The sequence below is a fragment of the Syngnathus acus genome, chromosome 14, assembly GCF_901709675.1.
Source record: "Syngnathus acus chromosome 14, fSynAcu1.2, whole genome shotgun sequence".
In the NCBI taxonomy this organism is placed as follows: domain Eukaryota; kingdom Metazoa; phylum Chordata; class Actinopteri; order Syngnathiformes; family Syngnathidae; genus Syngnathus; species Syngnathus acus.
Genome location: NC_051099.1, coordinates 7381691 through 7409021, shown reverse-complemented (window position 1 = coordinate 7409021; position 27331 = coordinate 7381691). Strand labels below are relative to the sequence as shown.

At 42.7% G+C, this 27331-nt stretch overlaps 1 protein-coding gene across 2 annotated transcripts; it reads right to left on the bottom strand.

Moving 5' to 3' along the window:
* Positions 1-12: 12 nt before the first annotated feature.
* Positions 13-27331, bottom strand: ephb4a (eph receptor B4a). 2 transcript variants are annotated; one of them, XM_037270351.1, is made up of 18 exons: positions 27154-27331; positions 26542-26730; positions 13060-13130; positions 11519-11800; positions 10745-11135; positions 9378-9530; positions 6834-7169; positions 6640-6764; positions 5955-6120; positions 5386-5485; positions 4425-4489; positions 4184-4297; positions 3568-3815; positions 3273-3488; positions 2955-3104; positions 2559-2752; positions 2017-2175; positions 13-1881 (listed from the first exon to the last, which is right to left on the bottom strand). In XM_037270351.1, the coding sequence occupies exons 2-18, from the start codon at positions 26618-26620 to the stop codon at positions 1773-1775; spliced, it is 2958 nt and encodes a 985-aa protein (XP_037126246.1). In that variant the 5' UTR covers positions 26621-26730; positions 27154-27331; the 3' UTR covers positions 13-1772. The 2 variants fall into 2 exon arrangements, with proteins under 2 accessions (XP_037126246.1, XP_037126247.1); XM_037270352.1 differs by having other exon boundaries at positions 26542-26668.

Here is a 27331-nt window from a genome sequence, read left to right as displayed (position 1 = left end):
CCAGACAATGAATATTTATGAGTGTCTTTATTTATGAATACTGAATACAAATTATCCTACACATCAGACAGTAATCAAACATCTTTTTTAAAATCTATTATTTCAAAGTGAATATTGAGATCTTCAATATGAAGACCACGTTTGCCACGATCCTTCATAAGGAACTACTGACATGCTTGCGTCACATCCCCAGTGCTTTGGATGAAGGCTTGTCATGGTTTAGATGAGCTTTAGAGAAAAATGGCACACTAAGCGCCAGTTTGATTTACACTGATTGGAGTCTTGAGTCCACTTTCTATTGATTACAAAAGCCTAGCCATAAAACGCCCGCACACTTCCTGCACCTCATTTTGGCGTCTTCTTGTTAATCAGCGAGGGTTAATTGCGCCTCAATCTTCTTAAAGCCACTGAAAATGATCCCAGATGATAAAAAAGCCATATTTAAGCTCCCGTGAGCTAAAATCTGCTCCATCAGGTACAGCGAAGAAAAGAAAAACGAGGGAAGGGTTTGCAAATTAAAATCTAAAATGCCAGTTAAAAAAAAGCATTCTGTGTTTTATGGTGCAGAGGATAAACCGTTTTGCAAGAAGTGGTGCGCCTTTTCGAATGTGACTTTACTGTTTGGCAGTATGTATTCCCCCATGCACTGCAGGGCTGTCAACCTCCTGGGGGACGTTATGTAAACCAATTGCCATAAATGCCAGAAAGACTGGCCTTATTTTAAAAAGATGCAAAATCTTGGGAGTAAAAAAAAAAAATGGAATTACAGTCTTTTCTTTTACCAAGCAAGCGCCTGTAGTCAGTAAGACAAGGGAGGGGGCGGTGGTGCTAATCAAACAGCAGCTCTGTGCAGTTATTAGCATTCCATTCTGAAACCAGGGGATTCGGCACACTGGGTGCATTATTTGTAATCGGAGTCTTGAAGAAGACTTTTTGTACAGAGGCAAAAACAGAAACAATTTACAACGTTGAAAAGAAAAATAATAGAATAAAAATATAGTTGCTGTACATTGAAATGAAGTAAAAATATTCAACCTCTCAAAAATGGACTCTTATTTTAACACAAATGGCCCTTGAAGATAATCAACATAAGCACTGACATTTGAGGCCAGAAAAGTTTCTGGTCACGTTTTGGTCCATGTTCACATTTCCGTCAAAGCATGCTGTAGAAAAAGTCACAGCATAACGGATATTAAAATTCCCGCCGTTGCGACAAGTGCTGTCTTTCTTCTTCTCCTCCACGCTAGAGCCAGACAGAGGAGGATGAGAAGAGTAATAATGAGAAGCCAGCACGGCAAAGCCGGCTTTACACGTCACACCTGAGTAAAGAGAGGTCACTTTGAAATCAAATAGACAGAAAAAAAAAAAAATCCAACACAGTTCAAGTGTTCAATTGCTGATATGAAAGCTGTGATCCAGATGGAAGCAGACTTGCGTGAACGGTTCTTGGGTGAACACAACAGCGAGACCTTCTCGTTGGCCTTTAGCTTCTTTACTGCATTTGACAAGCAGCTGCTTTTCATCACCATGTTCTTTACTCATCTCTAAGCTTGGCACTTGAAATCGGGGTCCTTCGACACATAAGCGCAGCCTACTGCACGTGTCGGCATCTTCTGTGATGATTGAGCTCCAGGCAACTCGCATTGATTCTCAGTTTTCCGGGTTATTCATAAAAAAATTCTGACAACGTGTCGCTTCGGGTCCAATGTAGGTCACAGGAGAGGAATCCAGAGCGCTCTGGGCTAACTTTTTGACATCCGTGTTCAGACAAGCTAGAAGGTCACTGGTGCTGTGCTCTTGTTCTGGAAGTTCATGTTCTGGATGCTAGAGAGGATCTTCCTCTGATGGCCGGCCAAAGTAACACCCATGTGCAGCAAGTCTCTGAAAAGATACACAATATTTATACATATGTATCCATGTATATACACATATAGGTGTGTGTATATATACACAGTATACACACACCCACGCATGCACACACACACACACACACACTGTATTGCATTAAGGACTCACTGTGTTGTGATCTGTCCCAGCTGCTCCACAGTAGTGAGTCCAGCTTGCAGGAAGCTGTCCTCGTAGCGTTCCATCTTGATGGCCCTCAGCCATTCCCCCACCGAAGCACAGGACGAGAGGGCCAACGGCGACCGCTGGCCAAGCAGGGGGTAGGAGGGCCTGAGGGAGGAAGGAAGAAACAAAGGAAGTCAGCAAAACAACAAGGAGAAGCTTACATCGTACTTGTCCTGCAGCTGCATTCCTGTCGAGATGTCATGAGGGGCCACGTGATTGACAAAGAGAAACAATGGGATTTGTCAGGGATGGAGCATCCTCTACTGTACTGGGGGACAGCTAGAATGTGGACGGAGTCAATCGTGCACATCAAGCTGCTGACAGGCCACAGCGGGACTTGAGGGTGCTACGCAAAATGAACGGCAGGGGTAGGACGCCTATCACATGACTCACATAGCTGAGGAATCGGCACAAAAGGACGCGAATGCCGATACTCCTAATCTGACCGCCAACCCGTCACTCAACCGAGCACATGTGTGTGAACACACCCCGCTCCCTCCTGGGCGACGATTTTCAGCGACGCGGGGTTCCGGATCAGTTTGTCCAAGGCGCTGACGAGTTCAGCAAAACGAGGCCGGGCCGAGCGATCCTTCTGCCAGCAGTCCAGCATCAGCTGGTGTAGGTGGGTGGGGCAGTCGGGCGGAGGCGGCAGCCGATAGTCTTGCTCGATGGCATTGATTACCTGCACGCATGGGAAAAATTCAATGATCATAGAGTGGTTTAGAGACAGTTGATATTCTATTGAGCAGCTTACATTAGCCAAGATTCGACCCTTTCTTTGGCTGTAAATAGTGAATTAGCTCTTAGTTGTACCGAATGACTGGCCAGTAAGTGACTGCATCTTTGTTAATAATATCGTGACATTGATTTAGTCCTAAACTCACGTCTTGGTTGCTCATGTCCCAGTAGGGCCTCTCTCCGAAGGACATGACCTCCCACATGACGATACCGTAGCTCCACACATCTGAAGCTGATGTGAACTTTCTGAAGGCGATCGCCTCCGGCGCTGTCCAGCGGATTGGGATCTTCCCTCCCTGCACAAGTGAAAAATGCATGCTTCATCACTAGCATTCATATTAACTAGTATATAAAGTAGCATGGATTCAGTGAAATGAGATTTCCCAAAGATATCCTTTTTTTTTTTTTGGTACCGGACTGTTCAATGAATCAAAGTTGTGCATTAATTATACTGGGCATCTTACCAGGGAGCTGGTGTAGGTTGGGTCAGAAGAGTTCTCCTGCAGGAAACGTGACAAGCCAAAATCGGACACCTTGCACACCAGGTTGCTGTTGATTAGGATGTTGCGGGCCGCCAGGTCTCGGTGGACATAGCTCATCTCGGCCAGATATTTCATGCCCGAGGCAATGCCGCGTAGCATCCCCACCAGCTGGATGGGCGTGAACTGGCTGTCGTTAAGCTACATTGAAGATGGAGAAAAGGTTTCACTTGGGGAAGGCACGATTGATGCCACAGTGCGATTTTGACACCAAACTGACCCGCAGAAAAGAATCCAGAGCACCATTCTCCATGAACTCGGTGAGGATCATAACCGGACAGCTGGCTGTGATGATTCCCTCCAAGTGTATAATGTTGGGGTGCTGGAACTGTCCCATGATGGACGCCTCGGACAGGAAGTCACGACGCTGCTTCTCGGTGTAGCCGCCTTTGAGGGTCTTTATCGCGACGTAGTTTTCTTTTTTTCCGGGGACCCTTAGCCGCCCTCGGCACACCTCCCCAAACTCCCCTGTCACCAAATAGGCCACATAAGCACATTTAGTCACTTTACAAAGGAGTTGACGTCATTAGGAGGACGGGTAAATGTAAAGCTTGCTTGCAGCGAGTGCTGCCCTTTGCTTTGAACAGAAGCTGTTAATACAGCTAACATGTTTATCAGTTAATAGCTTTGTGCCACAATATTGAATTCAGCACCGATAAAGAAGAAGAATATAAATTGCTTTTAAATGTCACTGAATCCATTTAGCTTAGTAAATTAGATATACTCCAGAAAATGACATTTCAAAAGAAGATAATCCGCAACTAAATAGAAGATTCCGTAAAAGGTTTTTAAGTTTTTATTGAATGTCGAACACATGCATACGACTGTCGGCTTACCGGCTCCGATAACCTCTTCAATCTTTACAAAGGAAACATCGATTTCCTTGGCAAATTCGCGTATGGCCTCATTCGGGTCCTCGTAGGTGAAGGGGTCGATATAAACCTTGACCCCTTTGGGAGTAAAGCAAACAAAGTCGTGGGAAAGGAAGAGAAAACAAAGGTTAGAGAAATATGAGCAATGATAAGCGTCGTCAAGATGAAAGGAGGATTTTTCAGCAAATGATGGCGAGCGCCTTACCTTGGCCTACTAAGTACTGGCTGTTCTTGTCGCTCATTTCTGGATCCTTTATGCGGCTGTGTCTGCTGTAGTGACAAAATACCATTGGAGATGCTCATTTAGCTTTGTTTTGTTTTTCCTGACAAACACTGTCATGCTTCATTGGTCAAATGCGAGGCAAATCATATTCATGCAAATGATCAGATGTACAAGATGAAGAAACAATAACAAAATCCTTCAGTGGCTGAATAAAACGAGAAAATGTGCAGAGAAAAAACACTATAACCCAATTATTTCCAGTTAAATAGAAGAGGCCTATTTCTGCATATAGACAAGGGTTAATTAATTAAGCTTAATTAAGCAAGCACCTTCTCATCACAAATTTACATATTATTAATTATGATACTATAAAACCGCATCATCCTTGTTGCTGCTGGAACTCAGCCGTCCTCCTTTTCTAGTCCCTTACCCACCTCATAAGCCTAAAATAGCATTAATGCACCACCCTTAGAAGCAGATCTGCTGTGTGTGTGTGCATATGTGTGTATATGTGTGTATGTGTGTGTCACAAGGTCACTGCTATTGTTCTCCTGTCCTGTGGAAACAGGGTTGGGACGCCTGCATCCTGTCTCCCTTTGCCTGCTACCTCTACCGTCATTGCAACCTCTCTCACCCACATAAAAACGTATATAAACACACACTTTCTCTAGTGGAGATGGCATCGCACAGTTTACTCAAACAATGAAGCCCCAGGAACGCGTCCTAATGAACAGGATAAGTTTTAGCTGTGCAAGCAAAACAAAAGCACTGCTTGACTCCGCAAGGGAGCAAAGCAGAGTGCAGGACAACAAATGATTTTTGTGTAAACAACAGAACAAAGTGGCGCTAGACAGTAAAACGTCACATTCTCCCCATTTTTCCATTTCCTGTTATTCTTGCAGTGTCTCCCCCTCCCTCCCTTTCCCACTCCCGTTATTCTTACCGTATGCAGTAGGCAGCCACAAAGATGAAAGTGACGAGCAGCAGCATCCCGATGGCGATAAGGATGCCGGGCACCAAGAACTGAGAGGAAGAGTCAATTCCTGGCAGAGTAGAACAGAGCAGAGAATTAAAGCCGACACAGAAGTCAAGGGAGGAGATGCACATCAACTGAGAACAAAAGTATGAGAAGAGCAGGAAATGAAGAGAAGCCCGAAAAAGAACTACAATAAGATTGTCTGTGCAGAGATGATAACCCGATACAAGGACAACATTAATTCCATTTAGTGAGATTACACAAAATGGCATTGAGAACAAATCAAATGAGGAAAAACAAAATTTTTCTTTTTAACCTCCCTTGAGGAGGTTATGGTTTCAACTCTAGAGGGTCGGCAGAACCCAGTAAATCTTGGCGCAGACTCTGGAATGTTTTGTACTTTTGTTAACATAGCAAGATGTTTTCCCTGAATAATGCATGACTTTTAATGACACGGGCAGGAGGTGAACAGGGTCGTTACGTTCACACGAGTGCTTTTGCGGTTACGATATATTCCTTATTTGTTTTTCTATTACCATCGGGCAGGGTGCGGAAGACTGCTGCAGGACTGAAGCTGCCATAACCGGCCATGGTTCTCGCCCGGACCTGCACTTCATACTGAGTGGCTCTGCGCAGGTCCGTCAGCACGGCCTGGTTTTTGTTACTCTCCGTGTAATGGCAGGGATCCTCACTGCGCCGCTCCTACATGCAGAAGGAAAACACGGTTTGGCAGGGATGGAGGTGTGAGTGAAACAGCAATGAGTGAGGAGACGACAGACAAGTCAAACAAGAGCGCCCGACAGCTACAATACAACATTTGTGCTTGGAACACCACCCGGAGCGCCAGTGCTTTCTGACAAAATTCATCTTGACTCGTCGAATGTGATTATAGAACAAATAAGTTCATTATATGTTGATAACTCAAAAAGTACTAGGGATGAACGGAAATAAAAAAATAATATAATAGTGATTGCTGTTTGATATAATATAAAATTATATAATATTATATAATATAATATATAATAAAATATAATTAATGTAAAATAATATGTTTAATGTAATAATAACAATAATAATTAATAAGTAGATGCTGAAGAATGAATACTCTGACAAAATATTTATTGTCGTGCAGGCTATACTTTTTGTATCCTACTTCTAAAGATGAGGTTACTTTATGCATCCAAATGAGTTTTATGAAAAGAAAAATCCAGACGCTTGTACCTTTTCACAGTAGCGTAGTTGATATTGCAGAATGGTGTAGTGTGGCTGCACAGGCACGGACCAGTGAAGCGTTAAGCTGCTCTCTGTGGACTGGCTTTTACGAATCACAGACACCAGCGACGGCACTGTGAAGATAATGAAAGAGAATTAAAAAGCCGCCGCATTACCTCATACCTTTCCTCGCTGCTTGTTACCATCATAACTGGTGGTGATATTGACACCCTCGCTGGAGGGTTCCTTGCCGCTGAGCTGAGACACCCCGTTGAGCGCTTGGATGGCAAACGTGTACGTGGTGTGAGGCAGTAGGCCCCACACCTCCAACCGACGACTGGTCAGGGCGTGCTGAGCCGGTCGGTAGCTGACGCTGTCGCCGCAGGACACGCACGAGCTCCTCGGCGTTCGGCACATGAGGCATCTGATATTGTAGCTGAGGTCGGCTCTGCCGCCATTGTCCAGAGGATCGTTCCATTCCAGTCGTAGCGAAGTGCCGTTAATCTGGGAGGCGATGCTGCGTGGTGCCGAGGGAGGTCCTGTGGGCAAAGTTTGAATCCTTACAAAATATTTTTGTTTATCGTCCAAGGTGGAATTAAGACATATTCCAATCACTTTCAAGATTCATTTTCTGCTCCTTTAGCACACTACAACTCGATGATATTACATTTGAATTGATATACTAAGCTGTTTCATATTAAAAGTCACATTCAAACACATTACGACACGACAAGCAGACCAAATTATGTTTTGGAATAGCAAAACAGAGGACGATATTATCCCACAAGTATTTTATGAAAGTTTGAATCCTTACAAAATATTTTTGTTTATCGTCCAAGGTGGAATTAAGACATATTCCAATCACTTTCAAGATTCATTTTCTGCTCCTTTAGCACACTACAACTCGATGATATTACATTTGAATTGATATACTAAGCTGTTTCACATTAAAAGTCACATTCAAACACATTACGACACGACAAGCAGACCAAATTATCTTTTGGAATAGCAAAACAGAGGACGATATTATCCCACAAGTATTTTATGAACACCTTGCACTTCCCCATCTAACAGCTCATTTGTCAAAGAAATTAGAAAATTAACAAACCTTGAAATCAACAATAAAATGTAAACATAGTGGTTTTTTACTTTTTAGTAACAGGAGTGGGCATCAGATGTGCACATGGTGTTATCCGTGGAATAGCAACAGCACTCCTGAAGCAACCGCAAGATATTATTTAATATTTCATTTTTTAGTTGTATGATGAATGCTATAGTTACAGTTAAAGACATAGCAGCATAACACTTTATTGATTTAAAACAAATCCAAAAGTCATGAATACCATGTCATGCTTATAACGTAGTCAAAAAAATAATCATAATTTCATTTCTGGGCATGTTTGCAATCATGGCATAGCAAATTATCCCATCAAATCCAATTATAACCCCCACGGTTCTGTTTTTACGTCGTTTCACCTTCCGATGACCTTCACAGTCTATTTTGTTTGTCATATAGCCGAAGACATATTATTCAGTCTTTACATGTAGCCAGGAAGCAGAACAATGATTGTGTCACCGCGGGAGCGAATGTGCAGCAGAATTTAACCGGTGCAATTACAGTGCACCAAAACGTGGACGATAATGATCATTTGTGTGAAAATGGTGAGAAGATAGTTGTTGCCTCGAGCTAAGAAGAAGCTCTCCGCTTCTGCCGCTGCCAAGGAGACGCAGCTTTGTCACAGAGCCTCCAGCTGTCTTGCGTTTCACACTGGAAGCCCAAGTGGGCCAACATACAGACTGCGGCTGAGCTATGAATTCACCACTCATCACCTGGGGGGAGGTACTTTGGAGGTGATTCATTTTCCCATTTAACAACCAGATTATGCTTTATCATAATAATCAAACTTGCATATGTCTCATCAGAGTTTTCATCCGGAGTTAAAGAAAAAAAACTTGCCCACCCTGCATAACATAGCATCTCAAATTTGGTACAGCACATAAAAAAAACTGCTCAACAAATAAATCGAATGACCCAGGAACAGTTAAAAGGAATTCTGCCAAAGGTGACTGGCCCCAAATCAGACATTAGATCATTCGGAAGCTCGGAAATTGCATCACTGGATAGACACCATGTGGTAATCATTATTGTTTCTGGCATAATCAAAAATGTTGACACAATGTGCTTTCCCAGCCGCCTCTCATTTTGCTTGCGTCTCCCTCATCATGGTTACGTACAGTTGTGCCGTTTGGCCTTCCCTTTCGGGATGTGGTGTCTTAAATCAGGCCCGTTAGTAATTTAAAATTACCGTAAAGAGGCTTCAGGTTTGAATCTGTCCCCAATTTCTTCTCTCATCATTCCACAGTGAAGATGCGTGCTAATTTAAGAGAGGACTGAATACAAGTGGTGTGAAATGAAGTTAAAGTGATAAATGTTTCACATCCTCTTGATTGCTAATCCGACAAAGTGCACCTTACTGTCAAATGCTCCTTTCACGCATCACACATGAGCTTGAATTCCTGAATCGGCGAGGAGGTGTCACTTAAGACCATCAATGGCTACACCGCTTTTAAGAGGAAGCCCAACCCCCATAACAATCTGTCACGAATGACATACATCTCAATAGCCACAAAAGAAACAAAGCACATTTAAGAAGGCGGGGAAATTAGCACCGAAGGTGGCAAAAACAGAAGAGTTGCGGCGTCTTTATATTTGCAAACATATATGAGCCATATTTGTGTTTACTCACTGGTGCATGCAGTGTCAGGGGTGTCGGATTGTGCTCGGAAGGAGCCAGGGCGACATGCGCATGTAGACTGCCCCCTGATGGAGGCGTGGCTTGCTCCCGGACAGACTGTGCACTGTCCCTCTGTGCTGGACTTGAAGTGACCCACGGGACAAGCTGCAGAGGACAAATGAAGGTAAAGCATTATGAGCCTCTTACATTGGATATGACCTGTGGCTCCTACATGCATGTTAACTGCGCTCAGGTGCCAGATGGCTGCAGATGGGCTGAGGGAAGAATGTAATGAGAGCTAAGTCATAAATCAGATAGCCCCAGTCATTTATATGGGGGCGGTTTAACCAAAACATGATCGTCCTTAGAGAGATAAGGAAAAAAACTAACATTTCCTGTTCCTTGACACAAAAAAAAAACGAGGAATCTACTTTGACTGCAGCAATTTCAAGTCAAGGCGTCTTGAATTGTTGGTCACGTGGCTACAGGAAGTTCCTTCATCGCATTGTTTGTTTCAAAGATGAACTTGAGTTCACCAAAAGCTACAAATCAGTGGGAAAACACCTATTTGGCCCTCAGGGAAATAAGTAGTCGAGTCAATGGTCAGCAAGATCTTTGTTTCAATGGCGCCGCCCAAATAATCGAGCACATCCATCACACGGAATCAAGATGACGGCATGTTGTAGCATTTGTTTGTATGCAAGGTAATGGGATTAGAGCAGACTCAATTTCATTTTCCCCAAACGCTCAGCCTATGAAGCTAATTAACTATTCAATCTTCTTATAAAGGCAATTTCCCTTAATGGTCTGGTGGCTGTTTTTCCTCTCACAGCTCTCGTGCATGACAGAAAGCTGGAAATGCCAAATGCAACTTTCCAACAAGCAAAGAAGTTAGTGTTTTTTCAAGTCATAACAAATGATTTCACCCCGACTGAGATAAAAATAGACGTTTTAAAATTTGATTTGTACATATACTGCATGCCATGTTAATTTGGTTTGCGAGGGGGAAGTCGTTAGCTAAAGGGACTCATTATAGACAGAGCTGCCACTTCTTCTGCCGTCTTTTTCAAGCCTTTGATGGGCTCAAAGCGTCTTCATATAGAGCGCCCTTCCCCACCTCCCCTCTATCGCACGCAACCATAAGTTGTCCCAGCAGCCAGCCTTTGACCCCTCTCTTCCCCTCTGAGATAAGTGCTGCTCTACCTGACCTCTCGCCCCGTCCTCTTTCTGTCACCGCTTCCCCTCCTCAGTCTATGCAGCACAGCGTCCACCCTCGGCGCGCCCCACCCACAGCTTACCATTGTTTGCTGGTGGAGTGGGCGTCGTCCGCATGGACGCCCTTACTCACCGTAGGAAACCTAAGCTCGCTTTAAACCCACCTGTACATCTGGTGTGTCCCTCGGCGGCCTCGTACCCAGGAGCACAGGCGCAGGAGGTGGTCGGCTGGCCCACCCACTGGCCGTCTTCGCCGCAGAAAAGCTTTGGAGAGCGAGTTCGGGGGCCCTGCTGCGCGGCATGCTCCACGCACACACCCTGCGCTTCCTGTACCAGAGTGCGAGGAATGGTCTCAGGGAAAGAGGAAAGTGCGCTAATGAGGGGGGGACACTTCTTGAAGAAGACCCTAGCAGAGAGCAAGGCCATGCAGGAGCCCTGAGCCTGAAAGGCCAAGTAGAAGCCTCTCTTGGATAAAGGGCCCAGTCTTATGGTCTTTATGTTGAATTTCCGCTCGCCGCCCTTCCTGAGGAGAAAGTCGGCTGCCACTGTATCCACCTAGGACAGGAAGAAAGAGCAAAGAAAGTCCAACTATGGCCCGATTCCAGCACAACAAGCTTTGCAGCGTTCGACAGATTTGAAAACATTAACTCCGCGTCACATATGCTTTACATTATTGAACATTCTCCAAGCAAGCTATTAAGGGCTTTACATTGATTTATTGCCTTCCTGGCAAACATCGCTTCCCACTTCTAGAAACCTTTATTTGCCAAGACATGAAACATGCCCCGGTGTGTTGTGGGCTGTTCATCACAGTGAGCATTTCAAAAACAAAACAAAAATTGGTTATCGCTTAATTTGATCATCGATTAGTTGCCGATTAATCGTCGCACTTCATATTGATTCTGCTTCTGCACTTGACCAGCCTCTATCGGGCCTACCTTTGTGTAGGGATTCTCCATCCACGGCGGGTACGTGTCTGTGGCCTCATTGGAGTCGGCCTGGTAGTAGTAGAGGTTAAAGGTCTCCTTGCAGCTACGGTGGTGGCTGGTCCCAGAGGAGCACTCTATCATGGTGAAGCGTAGCTCCACGTAAACTTGCGAGGCTCCTCGTCGCTGGATGAAGCCGCTACGCAGCCAGTGGCTGAATGAGCTGTCAGTCTGACAGATCTGGTATGTCCTCACGCTGTTGCCCTCCTCGTCCAAACCGCTCACTTCCTCCCACTGAGATCCAAGCCAAGACCCAGAAAGCCAAACAGTAGAACATTTCGATTAGCCCGCCTGCTTTTAATTGTCCAGTATGAACTGGAGTCTTTCAGAGGCCAGTCTCTCCTCTAAGGAATCTTTCATTTTTTATTGGCCCACCGATTCAGGTACGGACCCAGAGGCTTGCACAGAGAATTCAGCGCCATGACGACTTGGATTCTGGCTTTTTAAATCATTCCACACATTGAGCCGCAGTGCAGCTTGTGGGATTTTTAAGTCCCACTTGTCAAGCAGAGCACATTGCAGCAACCTCCACTGTCTTTTCTTTAGAATAAAAAACGGGAATGCACAAGTTATGGAACAAATTTGCACAAATGTGCAAGAGACTAAAAGCAGCACCAAATATTTGTACAGCAGTCATATTCATCGTCGAATGTTTTGAAGTGCAGGAAACACCCACGACATGAACGTAATCAAGGCTGAATCTAGCAGATGTGCCCAAGAATGTCGCTTATGTAAATATGCAAATGTTTACCCCCCCCAGAAAAAATGGGTGCGCAGATGACATGTTGAATGAAAGCGCTGATGCAGGTTTCACAGCTCTTTTCAGCGAGATTTTCTCCGTTAATCCTAAATGAAACAATGTGGCAGCTCATCTTTTCATCAACAAATGCCGCTTGTGTCAAGGGACGCGCCACACATTCTACAGGAGTGACAAGAACATGTTCTTGAATTCACACAGACATTTATATGAATCTTTAAATGTACCGACTCAGTCAATCAAAGAGGGCAAAATATTTTATCGGCGTTTCCTTTTACCATTAAATATCCCGAACTGTTGATCAAGGTGCCACAGCTGAGAACATTTTACTTACACATCTCAAAGCAATATTTATTTTTTTCCTGTTTAGAATGCTGTTTATAGTTATCTTTCAAACATATTCCCATCTAAGACATAAATAGAGGAGAAAATATGGTTGCTGCGGGCAAAAATAAGCCAGCAACCACTCATTGGTTGATCAAATTACAAATCTGCCTGTTTTTGGGGTTGCTGGAATTCAAAATTGCGGGCTGCTAGTGGATTCCACTCCGCGGGTGATGGGATGTATCAAAGCATCTGCTTCCAATATACTCTCAAATCGCACATTCGCTCTCGCCGACTTTACCTGCCATATAAGGAACTCCCAATAGAACAACGAGGTGCCCCCAAATCTCTCCCATCACAACTGAGTCTGGGCTGGAAATACAGATAAGATGGCGGCGGCGTGCTTACATACCTCAGGCTTGGCACGTGGAAAGATGGTCCATCTCAGATCCGACGTCTCTACCTTAGTATTCATCAGCACTTCTGTGAAAGAAATTGTAACGTGTTAGATCGGCCACAACATTAGTCACACTTGCATGATTGGAAAACTGCTGCCTCTGCAGCTCCTGAATTTTTGTGTAGGTTCAAGGCAAAGACTTAATCTATTGTTAGGATGCAACATTAATTGAGCATGAAGGGGTTTGGCCAGGAAGATCCCCGCGACTCTAAAATTTGTTTTCCTTCTCCCACGTCTCGTCTGCTTCCTGCGACACGCCACGCTAAAGCGACTTCACCACCACACTTACACTCAAAAACACACACGGATGCTCATATTGTATATCAGGATTTAAACCCTTTCAGTCTTGATCCACGCTTACAATTGAAATGATTTTTTTCTCCCCCATTGTCGGCCGCAAGCCGAAAAACAACCAATAAGGCTGTGCAGCCATTCGAGACCTCAGTAAAACCTGAACAGCATGTCAAGTATTTGGTTTAAAATGACTTCTTTTCACGGGAGGACATTTTCACGGGAGGACATTTTCACTCCGGTGCTCAGCTGGCTCCGCAGTTCTTCTACAAGAATTGTGGATCGGATGAGGTTGTAGAGGCCACAAGAAATCTCATCTGTAGGGTTCGGCAGTTTGGTTGGACCAATAAATAGGATTTAATGCAACTCTCAAGTGCTTGAAAATGGATGTAAGAGGAAATTGAGTTTTCAAGCTGCGTTTATCATTGCGGTTATTAAATTGCTTGCTTGAATCCGTCCCATCATCGATTGCTGTCGACTACGTATCATTTCTCATTAAAATTCACCTGCACTGTCAATAAAACTTCTAAATTGTTTTATTGGGGAATAGATAGATGAAGGGAAAAAAATGCTTGAAAGTGACAAAACAATCTTTCAACTGCTCACATTTACACAGGAAAGGTTTTCTGTTTGATTGTAAAATCAACAAGCAGGGATCAAACGGTGGTCTGGAGCATCACCTTTGGCTGAGCGAGCAGACTTCCTCCCTCTATCACCATGTTTGGAATTTATGACACCATTGTTGTCCCCCACAACTAATGTTTCCTTCGTTTTTTTTTTAAATTGCTAAAATCAGTTGAACGTTTGACACTGACGACAAAGTCAGAGTGGCGCTTCTTGTTTCTATCCCAGACACGCCTCAGCATGTCACTCAGTTGTCCAGCACATGCTCACATTTCATGCGGTGGGTGTCTCCGATTTACTTGATTTCAGCAAACGTGTCATTAGTCCAATTTAACGGAAACCAGTACATCTTGTAAGTAAAAATCAAAACAAAGTTAAAGCACTGAAGAGAAAATCCAAATCAGGCTATTAAATATAAACTACATCTATCAACTACGATCTCCGCTTATGTTCCCGATGAAAACTTTAGCCAGAGCAACAACCGCTGTTCATATTCAAACTTGTCAAAAGTATGAAACACAATATGACTGCAAATGTTTCATGGCTGCACGCGGAGTGTAAAATTCCTTCCCAAACTCCCATCGGTTGAAAGACGACTAGCAGCTGTGAGCCAGTCAGCGCCGCTCGGGTCCCTGGTGTTCAACACCACTGGCTGTATTTTATTTAATTACACTGAGAAGCTCAGTGCCTACACTTATGCATCTCTGTGATCCTGCGTAAAGTGAGACACTTACCACACCCCAAAGAGCAACACAAAGAGGCACCCTTTTTTTCTATCAAAACACAGCAAATAAAATGCACATTATTGAACATCCTCTGTACAGCTGCTTTTCCTTCTTAAGACAACATTTGAACACAAAATAAATAATATCAGATGTCAGCTGACTTGTCCTTGTTTTGCTGCTCACACCCACAGCAGCTCACATCTTGCCTCCAGCTAATTCTATACATTTCTCAGGCAACACACCCATGCACACACACACACACACACACCAATGAAGGACTCAATCCCAACCCGACTCTCGCTGTCACAAAACCAAATTGCTTAAATCTCTCTTTCAGCATTCCACCTCAGTGTTATTTTCTCTTCTGGGTGAGTGTTCTCCAACACAGCGTCCAAATGTGCGTTCCACAAAAAGCTTTTTTTTTTTTTAACCTTCTCTGAGGATGTTGCTTCCTTGTGGCAAAATCAACAATGTCCGCATTTATGTAATTGCAAAGGTTAGTTTTCATTTTTCATGGTAAATAATACATTAATCTTTATTACATAGTAGGTTCACGCTTGTTTAGATTCCATGAACTCTATTAAAGTCAAACTTTTGGTGCTAATAAATAAATAAGTAAATCTAGTTTGTTTGTTTGATTGCAGGAGGAAAATTACTACAGTATAGGTAAAACATTTTGTGGCTCCAGATGAAGATCCAAATTATTTTCTGTTTTAATTTCCTTGGGGATAATATGGGAATCCTAAAGATATGCAAGCATATATAGAAGGTGGCTTGACTATCAATGAAAGTGTACAATTTGAAGGCAACCCAAATTCAGATTGTTTGGCTTTTTGCCCGGCAGCTTCACTAGGATGTTTACGTGAGGATGTTTTAACTCCAAAGTGATAAAAACAAACCTGTGTTGTATAGGTCGTTTGTTTATGTCATGTCTGCAACTTTGGAGGCAGAAAATGTCAAACATTTGGCTCTTATAGGGCTCAAAGAATGTTGTACAATAATAGCATAAGAGATAACAAAGAACATTTGCTGCATGTGTCCAACAACATCACATTCTGCAAGTCTCCATTTTGATGTTTTTCAAATTCAGCCAGTCTATTGATTTTACAATTTCCATAATGGGATGAGAAAGCCCAGGATTGTACTAACCACATCCGACCGTCCTATATTTTCTTTCAAATGCACACCTGCCACACTTTTATATATTGATTTGATGGAGCAAAAAAAAGAAGCAGCACCCAACAACCACTCCCCCGGCCCGAGCATAGTAATCACTGTTTATCGCAGCTCTATCATTAAGGTTTATGAGACAGGATGCGTGAGCCTGAGTGTTTTGGATGAGATGCTGAGTGTTTCTATTATGTGCATGCATGGCCTCGCCGCTCGCTGAGAATTACTCAGAATTAAGTCTCATTAGAGGAAGTCAGCGCTTCCCCTACATTCTTTCGGGAGCGGCGGGGTTGACCACCCACTCGCCGGAAAATTGCCCAGCGCCCTCCCCTCCAATTTCACAATCTCAGAAAACAGTAGAAACAATAAAGGCTCGTCATCTGGCCGTATTTAACTGCAAAAACAAACACTTGTACAGTAATTACGCTGCAATTGTCCTTATTAGGGACAGATTAGAGAGGTGTACACAAAACTTGAGTGCTCAACGATAATGGCCCTGTACATTATAGATTTCAAAAGAAAGGAGAGGCTTGCCCAGTCAAGAAAATGATAGTCCAAAGGAGGAGGGTTACGTAATCCAAATTATTTCGGTGCAACAAACACGGAATGAGAAGGTGTTAAGTTTTCTGCAAGAAAGGGAGACAACAATAGAGGGTGTGCATGGATCTCTTTTGAAATGTAAAACCTGACCCAGTCTTTTTTCTTTAAACAAAAGAGTCGGGTAAAGCCAATACTGCCCCCGCAATTTGTCTAGGTTTTTCCTCAGGCTTGAGATTAACAAAGTAATATTCAATTTCAGGACATTTTTGACAGCATTCGTGGAGCTTTGGTCATTTTTGTGTTACTGCTATTTTCCACTGCGGCTCGGAAAACGAAGAGGAAAATTACAGGCGTACTTCTGCTATGATTAGAGTTTGTTTAATTCAAGCAAAAATAATCTCATTTATCCTCACACACCTTCAGGACAACAATATGTGGTTACGAAAGAGAAGGAGAGAAAATGTTCAAATCCGATTAATACTAAAAAAAATGGATGTGGAATAACAAAGGCACTTTGCGCTTATCTTGTTTGCTCTCTCAATATGTAGTTGTTTACTGATTGTTGTTAGGCAGAAAATAATTGCTTTTTTGAGTAATAGTACCCTGGGCGTCTCTTAAGCCTATTGTGCATTTTAAAGACTGACTATCGCTAGTCAATAAATTGAGTGGAATTAAAATAAATTAACAGCATTATGTGGCTTGCTTTATATTCTGCAGCACAAAAGGCTTTGGACAAAACAAAGATTACAGTGTAATCTGAGAAGTTGATGAAGGCCTTTCCGGCAATACGATATGAGCAAGAAACGGTAAAGGTCAGTTTGTCATTTTGATCGAGCGCCATCAATGGCTAATGTGAAAAACCTTACTTGCGTTTCTTTGGTATTAAATTCACACAGAAAAGAAAACAAATGTTGCTACAACAATTAAGTTATACTGTTAGAAGAAAAATGCTTTTATATGAGGGGATTAAAAAACATTTTCTAATTGTATTTATTTTTCAGTATGGCCTGAATCCCACAATAACCAAAAATCTTTTTTTCAAGCGTTTGAAGGAATGGCCAATTGGACTGGACGGAGGGCTCTTGCATATGTTTTAGATTTTGTAAACGGTATGACTGGTGCTGTAAGAAATTAGGCGCATGTTTCAAAATTACAAATGAAGCTTTTGGAAGAGATTTATTGGCCCAAAGTTAGATGAACAGATTGATTTGCAGTGGTGCTGAACAATTAGCTTCACATCAAGACGCTAAACTAAAGGTCAGCTGGCCTGTTTTGATTTAAGTAAATCTCTTTTTTTTTTTTTTAAATACAATATCTGGACTTTTGGTTAAATTGGAGCTTTATTATCTTTGGACAAAGCCAGCTTGGCTGTTTCCACCTCATTTATTCTCATGACAAACAGACATTCTTGTATTTTTAGAAGCCTTGTTAGGAAAGCAAATATGCATCTTTTCCAAAAGGCAATTCAGTTCTCTGAACCCCAAACCCATTTCGATGAATTCCTTCTGCCTGCTAACATAACACCGGGGTAAATTAATGGCTCTCTTTTTTACATTAGCTTGAGTATGAACGTCTGGGATTAATTACGGCAGTTTTGTCAGATGAGAATTTCAATAATTGCAGAGGATTATCATAGTACTTGTACGCCATTTGTGGAAATAACATTATTGTTAGCAGCGAGTGCAAAAAATCAAGTATTTTTCCTTCTGTCAGCTTTGTCAATTCAATTATTTCGATTCAAACTTGAGTGTGCAGGCCGTCCCGTGTTTGTATGTCTTATAGCAGAGTTGTGTCTAGTCAGATTAAACCTCAGCTTCCTGTAATTCGTGTCCCCTTCCTGTGTCCGGGGTCTGCTGGGTGGGTGGTTGGAAGGGTGGAGGGGGGCTGACCGACGTGCAACCCATTCACATTAAGCGAGCCAGACACTGTTTAACTGCTCAATACTGAATAACAAAAGCCTCCCGTGGTCCGCGTGGATACACTCAGCAACTTTGAGTACGTGTGAGCTCATGAAATGATTTGCGAGAGGAGCGAGTTTGAGATGAAAGAAAGGTGTTAATGTTTGACGCCGCTCCCTCTTTTCTTGTCTGTAGGGATGCATATCAATAAGCGAGAGAGCTGCTCTCCGTCCCAGTACGGGATGTGACCTAGTTTTGAAGTATTCTCAAAAACTGGACAGAAACTATAGATAGGACCGTAGAGGATCCACACAGCTGTCAATCAAATCCACAGGAGATGAAAGTGCACTTCTTGGAAACATAGACTCTGGATTTTTTGGCTAAGAGCCACACATTCATCAGAGTGGATAAACATATTACTTTAATAGGCGGTTTCGCAGCACAGGAACTCACCAGGTGGCAAGAACATTGACAGAAAAATCCCCCTAATTGTCCATGTCTGGCTTTCTGCTTCAATAGTAGCATAAACCGAGAAGTTGACAACACTTTTTTTTTTTCGCAACATAAACAATTTCTTGTGTCCTATTTCACATTTGAACAAAACCTCAAGAAACAAAAATAAACTCCAAGGTAGAAATCATCCCCCTTCCCGCTCTGCCAGCTGTCATTCTTCTCGCAGACTTTTCGTTACTTTTACATGACAACCGAGTTGGAAATATTGATGAAATAGAAACAAAGAATATATTTTTTTGGGGAAAAAAATTATTCACAACCAAACTAAACCCTTATAGTGTTTGTTCAAGCCAGGATTGATTTCTGGGTCACAGTTTGAGCTAGGACTTTTTTTTTCTGTCAATATTCTGCCTTTGAAAGTAATTAACAGATCTGGAATGAAATTGTGTAAAAGGTAAATACGGACATTGTTGGACACGGATGTGGCGCTGATGTTACACATCTAATTGTCTGATGCCAGTTCAGTATGTAAACACTGGGTTTCTTTGGGAAAACCAAAGATGGCTTTTGTTGTTGTTACACAAAGATGCAGGATCTTTGTGTAAAAGAAACTCTAAACCTTCAGTTTGAGACTCCAAATTGTTGTCATGTACACAAAAAGTCAGGATTGCAAAGTTTTGTTGTAAATAGCCAACTGACAAAGCGTCGGAGTCTGTTGTCGCAACAGTCGAGTCTGGACCAATCAGCATCAAGCGCTAGCTTGCAGAATTTCAGTATCTACCGCTGGGTCCGTACATGTTTAGCCCCCAAAGCGTCGCTTAAGGTCGAGACTTTATGCTCCACAATATGCACAAGGCTTGAAGCAGAACCCGCCCAATGAGCCTTTGCTAAATAATAGCCGTGTCAGACTTTGCACAGGTCAGCTTTTAAAGTGGTTGACTATTCTTTTCTTTGCAGTACAAGCTTGAAATTGTTTCCATTTCTGGCCCTTTTTTTCCCCCAACCTAACTTTGTTCTCACCGCCAGAGCAGCAATCTTTGTTTGCCATATCCTAAATTGAAAACGAGTCCAGAAAGCATTCAATATAGAATTTTTTGTCTGGGCTGTTTGAGCACAAAACAAAACGTTCACAGCAATTGCAGCTGAATTAATAGTCATTGAAGAGAAAAGAAAACACTGCATTCTTCAAGTTCAAATGGCCACGTCCATCAGGGTGGTATAAAAGTTCAACGTGAAATGGGAGGTGAACAGAAGGTAAAAAGGATATGAGACATCAACTTGGTACTGCGCCATTGACATCACCGCCCACAAGTAATGAGTTCTGACCCGGGGTGTCAAATGCTGTATGGCGCTTGTGCGTCTTGGAGTCAAACAATCTCTTCCTTTGTATAAACAACATTCACATACAGCACAGCTCTTTGGACCAAAATATTCCCAAGGAGACTATTGTATGCAATGAAAAATTAACTCGTCGAACTGTTGCAAAATAGTTTCAAGTGTGTGTAACTTTAATTGCAAATACGACACAAGGCCGACATCTAAGTTTAAATTCGACTCCATTAGTGAACGCGGCCATCATTTAGAAGGCATTCTTTCATCGACACATTAGAGACTTTAATGTGATGCACTCGGGCTGTTATGATTGATGCAATTGCCTCGCTCCACAGCACATTTCAGCATCTCTGGAATATTGATCCGTCACTAAGTGAGTTCACCTCCCTCGTCTTCCAATTATGGGCAGCGCTCTCTCAAGCGCTCTTCAAAAATAAAGCGGCCATGTGACAAAACCAAGAGCTTCTTGAAAGCGCTATCGCAGCTCCCGGCCCGGTACTGAGCTGATAGGATGAATGAGTTACAATAGAAAGATTGAAGAATCTATATATATATATATATATATATGTATATACGTATATATTTTTTTTTTACAAGTTTGTTATGGGTTTTTATATTAAGTGTAATGAGAAACACTTCAAAGTGATTTTTAGAGTACTATTTGTTTGTAGATGTCTTCCCATTTTCCATATTTTCCATTCAACAATCTCAACCACCTCCCGTTATTTTGGAAAAATTCCATGCACGCCAAGAAAAAAAAAAACTGGACTCCAAAATAAATGAGCACGTCCCTAAATCTCCAATCCTCCTTGCTGCTGGATGGGAGGAAAAGTGCCCTGAAAATGTGGGTCACTTGTATTGATTAACGCAGCCAAGAACATTTTTATTCATAATGTAAAGTGTCACACTGCAGGGAGCCTGCAGCTGAACTGACGAAATATACCCAAAATATTGCTCGGTAGGATTTAATAGGCCAAAAAGCGTGCAGCTGTTCAGAGAACGGATGCACGCTGGTCTCTGATGACATCTTTTCCAACACTTTGATCCGACGCTTATTTTAAGTTGTGCGACACAGAATATGAAAACACCTTCATTAAAAACATAAAAGAAAAAGAGTCACAATATTAACACCTCAACAAGACTTTGTCAAAGGAGTAAAACTAAAAATGTACTAAAATCACATTTTGATGCTCGAATGGCTGTTTAGCATACTAAAATGTTTTTTACTTGAAGGTTTTATGATGGCGGCAGTTTGAGGGCGGTGTCTCAGAAGACAGACATGCACGCATTTCAAAGTTGAGCACTGATATAAGCTGCTATCATCTTGATGAACGCACAGAAGCAGCAGATTGTGTGCCATCCAAACAAAAGCACCATGGGAAAGAATTGCTTTCGTTCTCTTGGAGGAGCATTTTCATCCTCTTGTCCCCCGTGCACAAAGAGGCCCAGAGTTCAGGGGTCAGTGACCTCCTGTGGCTAGGACAATTTGAAGCCATGCAGGGATCAAATCTGGGATGATCTCCTAAAGCAGCAGGAGATTCTCACACCCCCTTTACTGGTTGCTTCGAATAATCCGAGTTGAGCATTTGTCAGTTTTCTACAACAAAATGTCACATTATTTTTTTATATTCATCCCCACTCCAAACATGTTTGTGCCAAAGCATGTATAAGCCCCAGAATTATTTGCTGATGTACTTAAGGCTTTTTTAACTCAAAGATTTGACGAAAGCAGAATGTAAAATGTATTTTGGGAGGAGGAAAAAATACCGCAGTGACTAATCTGCTGTGGAGGTGGGCTGCTCCAAGCAGTGCTGTCTCTGGTGAAAGAAACCATCCAAGATTCCCTCCAACACCAAAAAGTATTTTATTTGGACATGATTTTAGCCATTCAAAATCACAACAGCCGCACAGTGAGTGAACTCTTTTAATCAGTTTGTGTATTACTCCAGCCAGCCTGTAAATGTTTGTGGCTAAAGATAGACTCATCTTTGGATGTGAAGCCATCTGAGTACAAAGAGCGTTATTGGTTTTTTTTCTTTTCTTTGTTGCAACCAAATTAGGCTACTTTTTTTGAAACGTAAAATAATGACTCCGTCCAATCTGCGGGTGAAATCATCCTAATAATATTGTACAGTCACGTTATTAGTTACAGTCCAATGAGATCCAACTGCATCAAATATGGCAAAATATCATACAAAAACACAATTAAAAAAAAAAGATACTATAAGAGTCAATTAGAGATCTCATGAAGTGTACAGAAGACTATAAATGACAACGGGCCAAGATAAAATGTGAAGGAACCTGTTGGATGCAGCACTCCTTAAAAAGAGGGAGTCAGCCAGCTGCCAAAAATGGCCTTTGAATGCATCGTAAAGTGAACTCCCCAACTCAGATTTAAAACGCGACTCTGCGCTTAAGCTCTTAACTGCGTGCAGCTGTAGGAGGGCAGCCCTCTCACAGGAATGTCTCTGTTACGCTGGAGAAAACAGAACCCACACAGAGCGCCGTGTGCGAGGCAGCCCCTTCGAGACATGCTGAGCCGGTTTGCGTACACCCAGGGTGCCAGCAAACGTTACATTTGGAGTTAAAAAAAAAAAAATGCGCATGCGACAAACGATGTAGGTCAAGGAGGGAAATTACATTTCAAAAGCTTGCTTCTTCACATTATTATACATCAAGGTTGAAGATGGCTGCAAGCTGCTTTTGTACGATCCAATTCTTCAATGAGTGAAAACAGTGACGACAAACGTAGATTTCTAGTTTAAATGCAAGGCATGGAATGATAGATAAATATTATAATTAATGGCCACTATGATCACAAACGTGGCCCCAGGTGTGTATCATCACAAAATGCTAATTGCTCATGATGCAGATAGACTCAGACTCAGGTCTGGTGTGAAAGAGAGCCCCCCCCCACACACACACACACCAAAAAGTGCCATTCTGGCGCTTACGGGCTGATAGGCACTGGCCTCATTCACACTGCTGAAGCCCGTCCCCATTGTGTCCCACTCTCAGGGAGCAGAGTGTGTGTGGAGGACAGACCAAAGTGAATGCCTGATGTGGATGTATATGGGTTGGAGGGCCCTGGGGGTGCAGGGGAAGGGGGGGGCATCCTCTCGACTATCATCCACCTGCATTTCCACGAGAGACTACGCATCCCCGGATCGAGGGTACTTGTGGCACTTGGATGCCTGTTTAACTCTTGAGGAAGCTAATCACGGGATTGAGGTGCAGAGGATGACGGGCGAGCAGCTTGTGGAGCGAGAGAGCAAAGCGCGGGAGGGGAGGGGGCAGGCTTGCTTTAAATGCAAATCCCTTTCTTATAAAAATCGGTTCCGTTTAAAAGGATTTCTGGGAAAAGATCCACAATTCTGCAGCAGGGGGAGAGCGTCAGCAAGCGGAATAAATAGCATAGCGGCAGTCAGGCATCAAGGAAACAAGAGGATGTGCAAAAAGAGCGGCAAAAGAAAAGCCAACATGTGCGTTAAAGCATTGACGCTCACGTGAGGCCTTGTGGAGAGCGGACGTGAAAAAAAAAAGCCTTTGAGCGATTAACGGATTGGAAGACGATAAGAGTTTTATTTGTTTTTGCTTGTTCTAACCAGTAGGTGGTAAAAAAACAAACTCGAAACGAGATGTCGTGTCACCAGTCTTCAAAACAGCAAGCAGGGCACGACGAATATCAAATAACGGATTGCAAATTTGTGACACGCACACAAAAAAATACTTAATGTAAAGGTGATAATCCTGATAGTGCAAATATTACAAAACTAATGTCATTCTGATGTGAATGGATGAAGCAGTTGTGTTACAATTTGCATGCTGAGCACCATAGTAAAATTTGCAACAGTCAGGGTGGCGCCCTCCCCCCCCCCCAATAGATACCAGCTAAAAGAGTGCTGTCAACGTTTTTCGTCCGCCACAATGAGGCTGGCCCCCGCTAAACAAACTCGACTGGTGACTTGACTCTCTTGCAAAACCAAGTTTTACTAAACTATCATAGGTACCACACGGCAGTTTAAAAGATGAGTCCAATATGAAGCAGTCACTAATTTGCTCTGCAATAATAATGCCTCCATCTTGCTTTTTGAACATTAGCGGACAATAGCAAGTCACAAGCATTATCGTCGTACGCACACCGTTTACCATGACAACCACAATCATCAAGCCGATTATTCAGTAACGCAAGCTGAGGAAAATGCCTTTGAGCCGTGATACCGCCACATAATAGAATACCAACCAATGTTTTGCATGGAAATAGTCACCTTAGTGAAGGAGGAGGCATTTCCAAACATCCACCTCAGGGCTAGTCATGCCCCTCGAAATAATGCTCTGGTTATAATTTTGTGACGTTTCTCTCCAAAAAGTGGCCATGAACAAAAGCCGCCATCCTAAGAGTGGTTTATAACGCCACCACGGTAGCTCAGTAATGCAACGCTCATATAATTTAATCTCCTAGCATGGCATGTCGTCTTCTAAGAATTGAAAGCTTCTGTCTTGTGGGCTTTGGTTTGTGCGTTTGTATATGAAAAGTAATTCCTAAATCTAGGGGGGGGGGGGGGCAAAAAGCTTTTTTGTTGATGTTTTTGAACCACTTTCCTACTTGAAACCCTTAAACCCTCAAAGTTTGTTATAAATTTCCAGCCAAGGTAATTATCCGATCAAGGGCTGTGGGTTTTAATCTTTACAGGGACAGAAGTACGAGAGATCCCGCCCCGGAACGATCTTGTAAGCCATTTACAGCCTCGCTAAAATAAAAGAGGAGAGGCTTGGCAGCTGTGAGTATCATCTGCACTCGCACTAGTGCAGAATCAAAAACTTGGTAGATGATGACAGAGTAGAACCTCCAAAAAGAAATTGAAAAGTTGCATTGGTACCGCTATCAAAAGATTGGTTGAAGTGGCTTGAGCAGATTCAAGATTTCTTTTCCATATGGGATCTTTTTTTTTAAGAGTACAAACAAGCAATGGGGGCATTGAACTTTAACATTCCACTATTGTTTAAAGTCACCAGAGAGATGGACCTTTATCCACAACACAGGAAATCACATTGCCTGACCACCAAACAAACAATTATTGTCTCTGGGATGCCAAATTAAAAAAAAAAAAAAAAAATCAGCTTAGTTAGATCATTTGTACATCTGGAAAGCAACTTCACTGGTCATCAAGACTTTTTATCATGTAGATTCCCACTTTTGAATGTTTGACTGCACACAACAAAAGCAAGGCTGACCTCATCTGAGCTACATTATTGTGCGTGTCGTTCTAAGAAAGGGCCGAGCAGAAGCAGCTGAAAGATTGGAGATCCTGCCACAGAATAAGTGAAGTCAAGCATGTTCCGTGTGTTCCTGTTGACGACCGGCATTGATTGAAACTTGGCATGAGATCAAAAGTGATGAGCAGTGCTGGAATAGTTTGGGAAATTAGAATTGTCGGAACACAATGTCAGCTCTTCAGTTGGAGTTGAGGTAACTTTTAACAGCATCGCCGTTGCTATTAAATATCAGGAGGAGGTTTGAAGAGGAAACATTAATATCAGCAGTTGCGCATACATGTGTAAATATCATTAACCAGAAAAACCTGTTGGGAAATCAAAAGCCCCACACGGGGTTGCTGTTCAGAATACAAACCTAACAGCTGGTATGCTGCTCCATTTCCCTAATGGATTTATATCAAAATATAAAATCTGTCAAACCAACACAATAAGAACTTGACACTAACAGTTGACATTTTTATGAGGACGAAAAAGACAATAAGGCATTTTTTTTTCCCGAGGGGACATCAGTGTAATGACACCCCCTAAAAAGTAACCATTTGTAAATTAGAAATTTCACAGTCTATCTTTTCTATTTTTTGTATTTTTCTGATCTACAGGAACCAAATACAACAAGAGCTTTAATAAACAAAACAAATTGCCACCGCATGTTGAGCTGCCACTGCTGCCTGCTGCATTAAAAAATTGAATCTGGATCCTGTCCAGAATCAACAACGAACAAGTTTTGCTCATTACAAGACGTGTGTAGTGTAATTTTATGACAATTTAAATTAGGTACTGCACAACTGAAGGGGACTCGAAACTTGCCATTGTAAGAAAAACGTTCTAAAATAAAACCTAAATGATAGGGAATGTTTACACACACGCACACGCACACACATACCCCCCCCCCCCCCCCCACACACACACACACACGCACACAAACACACACACTCCTATTAGAATTCATGACACGGCCATATCGAGGTATCTATGGTTACTGCCATGAAATGGAACTTAAGTGATGTTTGCAGTAGCCTCATTTGAAGATTCCTTGCTGTTTGGTTTCCATGCACTTTCTTACGGACGATTCCAAACTGGAACTCACCTCCGGGCGCAATAAAATAAACAAAGTACTTGTGACTCACCTTCCTCAGCACAAGTCAGAGGAGCCCAGTCCAGGAAGATGCATCCCAGCAGGCCAATGATCCTGTATGTCAGCTCCATAGTGATGGCAAATGGTGGTGCACAATGGACTTGTGTCCTCTGTTTAGCCTTGAATGAACAATCAGATGGCACCGGCGTCTCTGCTGTGTTCTCGCTGACCACAGACCAGTCTGCATTTAAAGTGGACTACTGAGAGACCAAAATACTGGAGCTGCTGGAGTGCGCTTCTTGAAAAAGATACGTGTGATGATGGAATAAAAATCAAAAAATTAAAAATAAAATTGGAGGTGCGTCATATTTAGTCCCACTTGTGAAAGTCCTCGCAAAATCGCAAGTTTTCTGTCATGGTAACAACTTGTTTATTAAGCTCTTACTATAAAAGCACGAGTCTTCTGCCAAAATCTGCAGCTTCCAGGGGGAAACACCCCAAATGTCAAAATCTCTGACAAGATATTTTCATGAGTCCTCCAGCTTTTCTTTTGACAAACACAGCACAAGAAAACGCGCGGCGCGCTCTGTGTTCAGCTGCAAATGCGCCACTCTAGTTGCCTATAATAAGAACAATATACGGGGGAAAAAAGGACAGGTCTTACCTGGCGAAAATGGACAAAAATTGTCAAGCTCGTTTAAAACGACTATAAATAAGACGAAGCACTTGATGAAAGTTGAGTCGCCTGCAGTTGTCTGCAGAAAGCCCTCAAGCGACTTATCCTCATCCTCGCCGCAGCGTCCAGAGTCCAGCGGCACGGCAGGCAGCACCAGCAAGCTCCG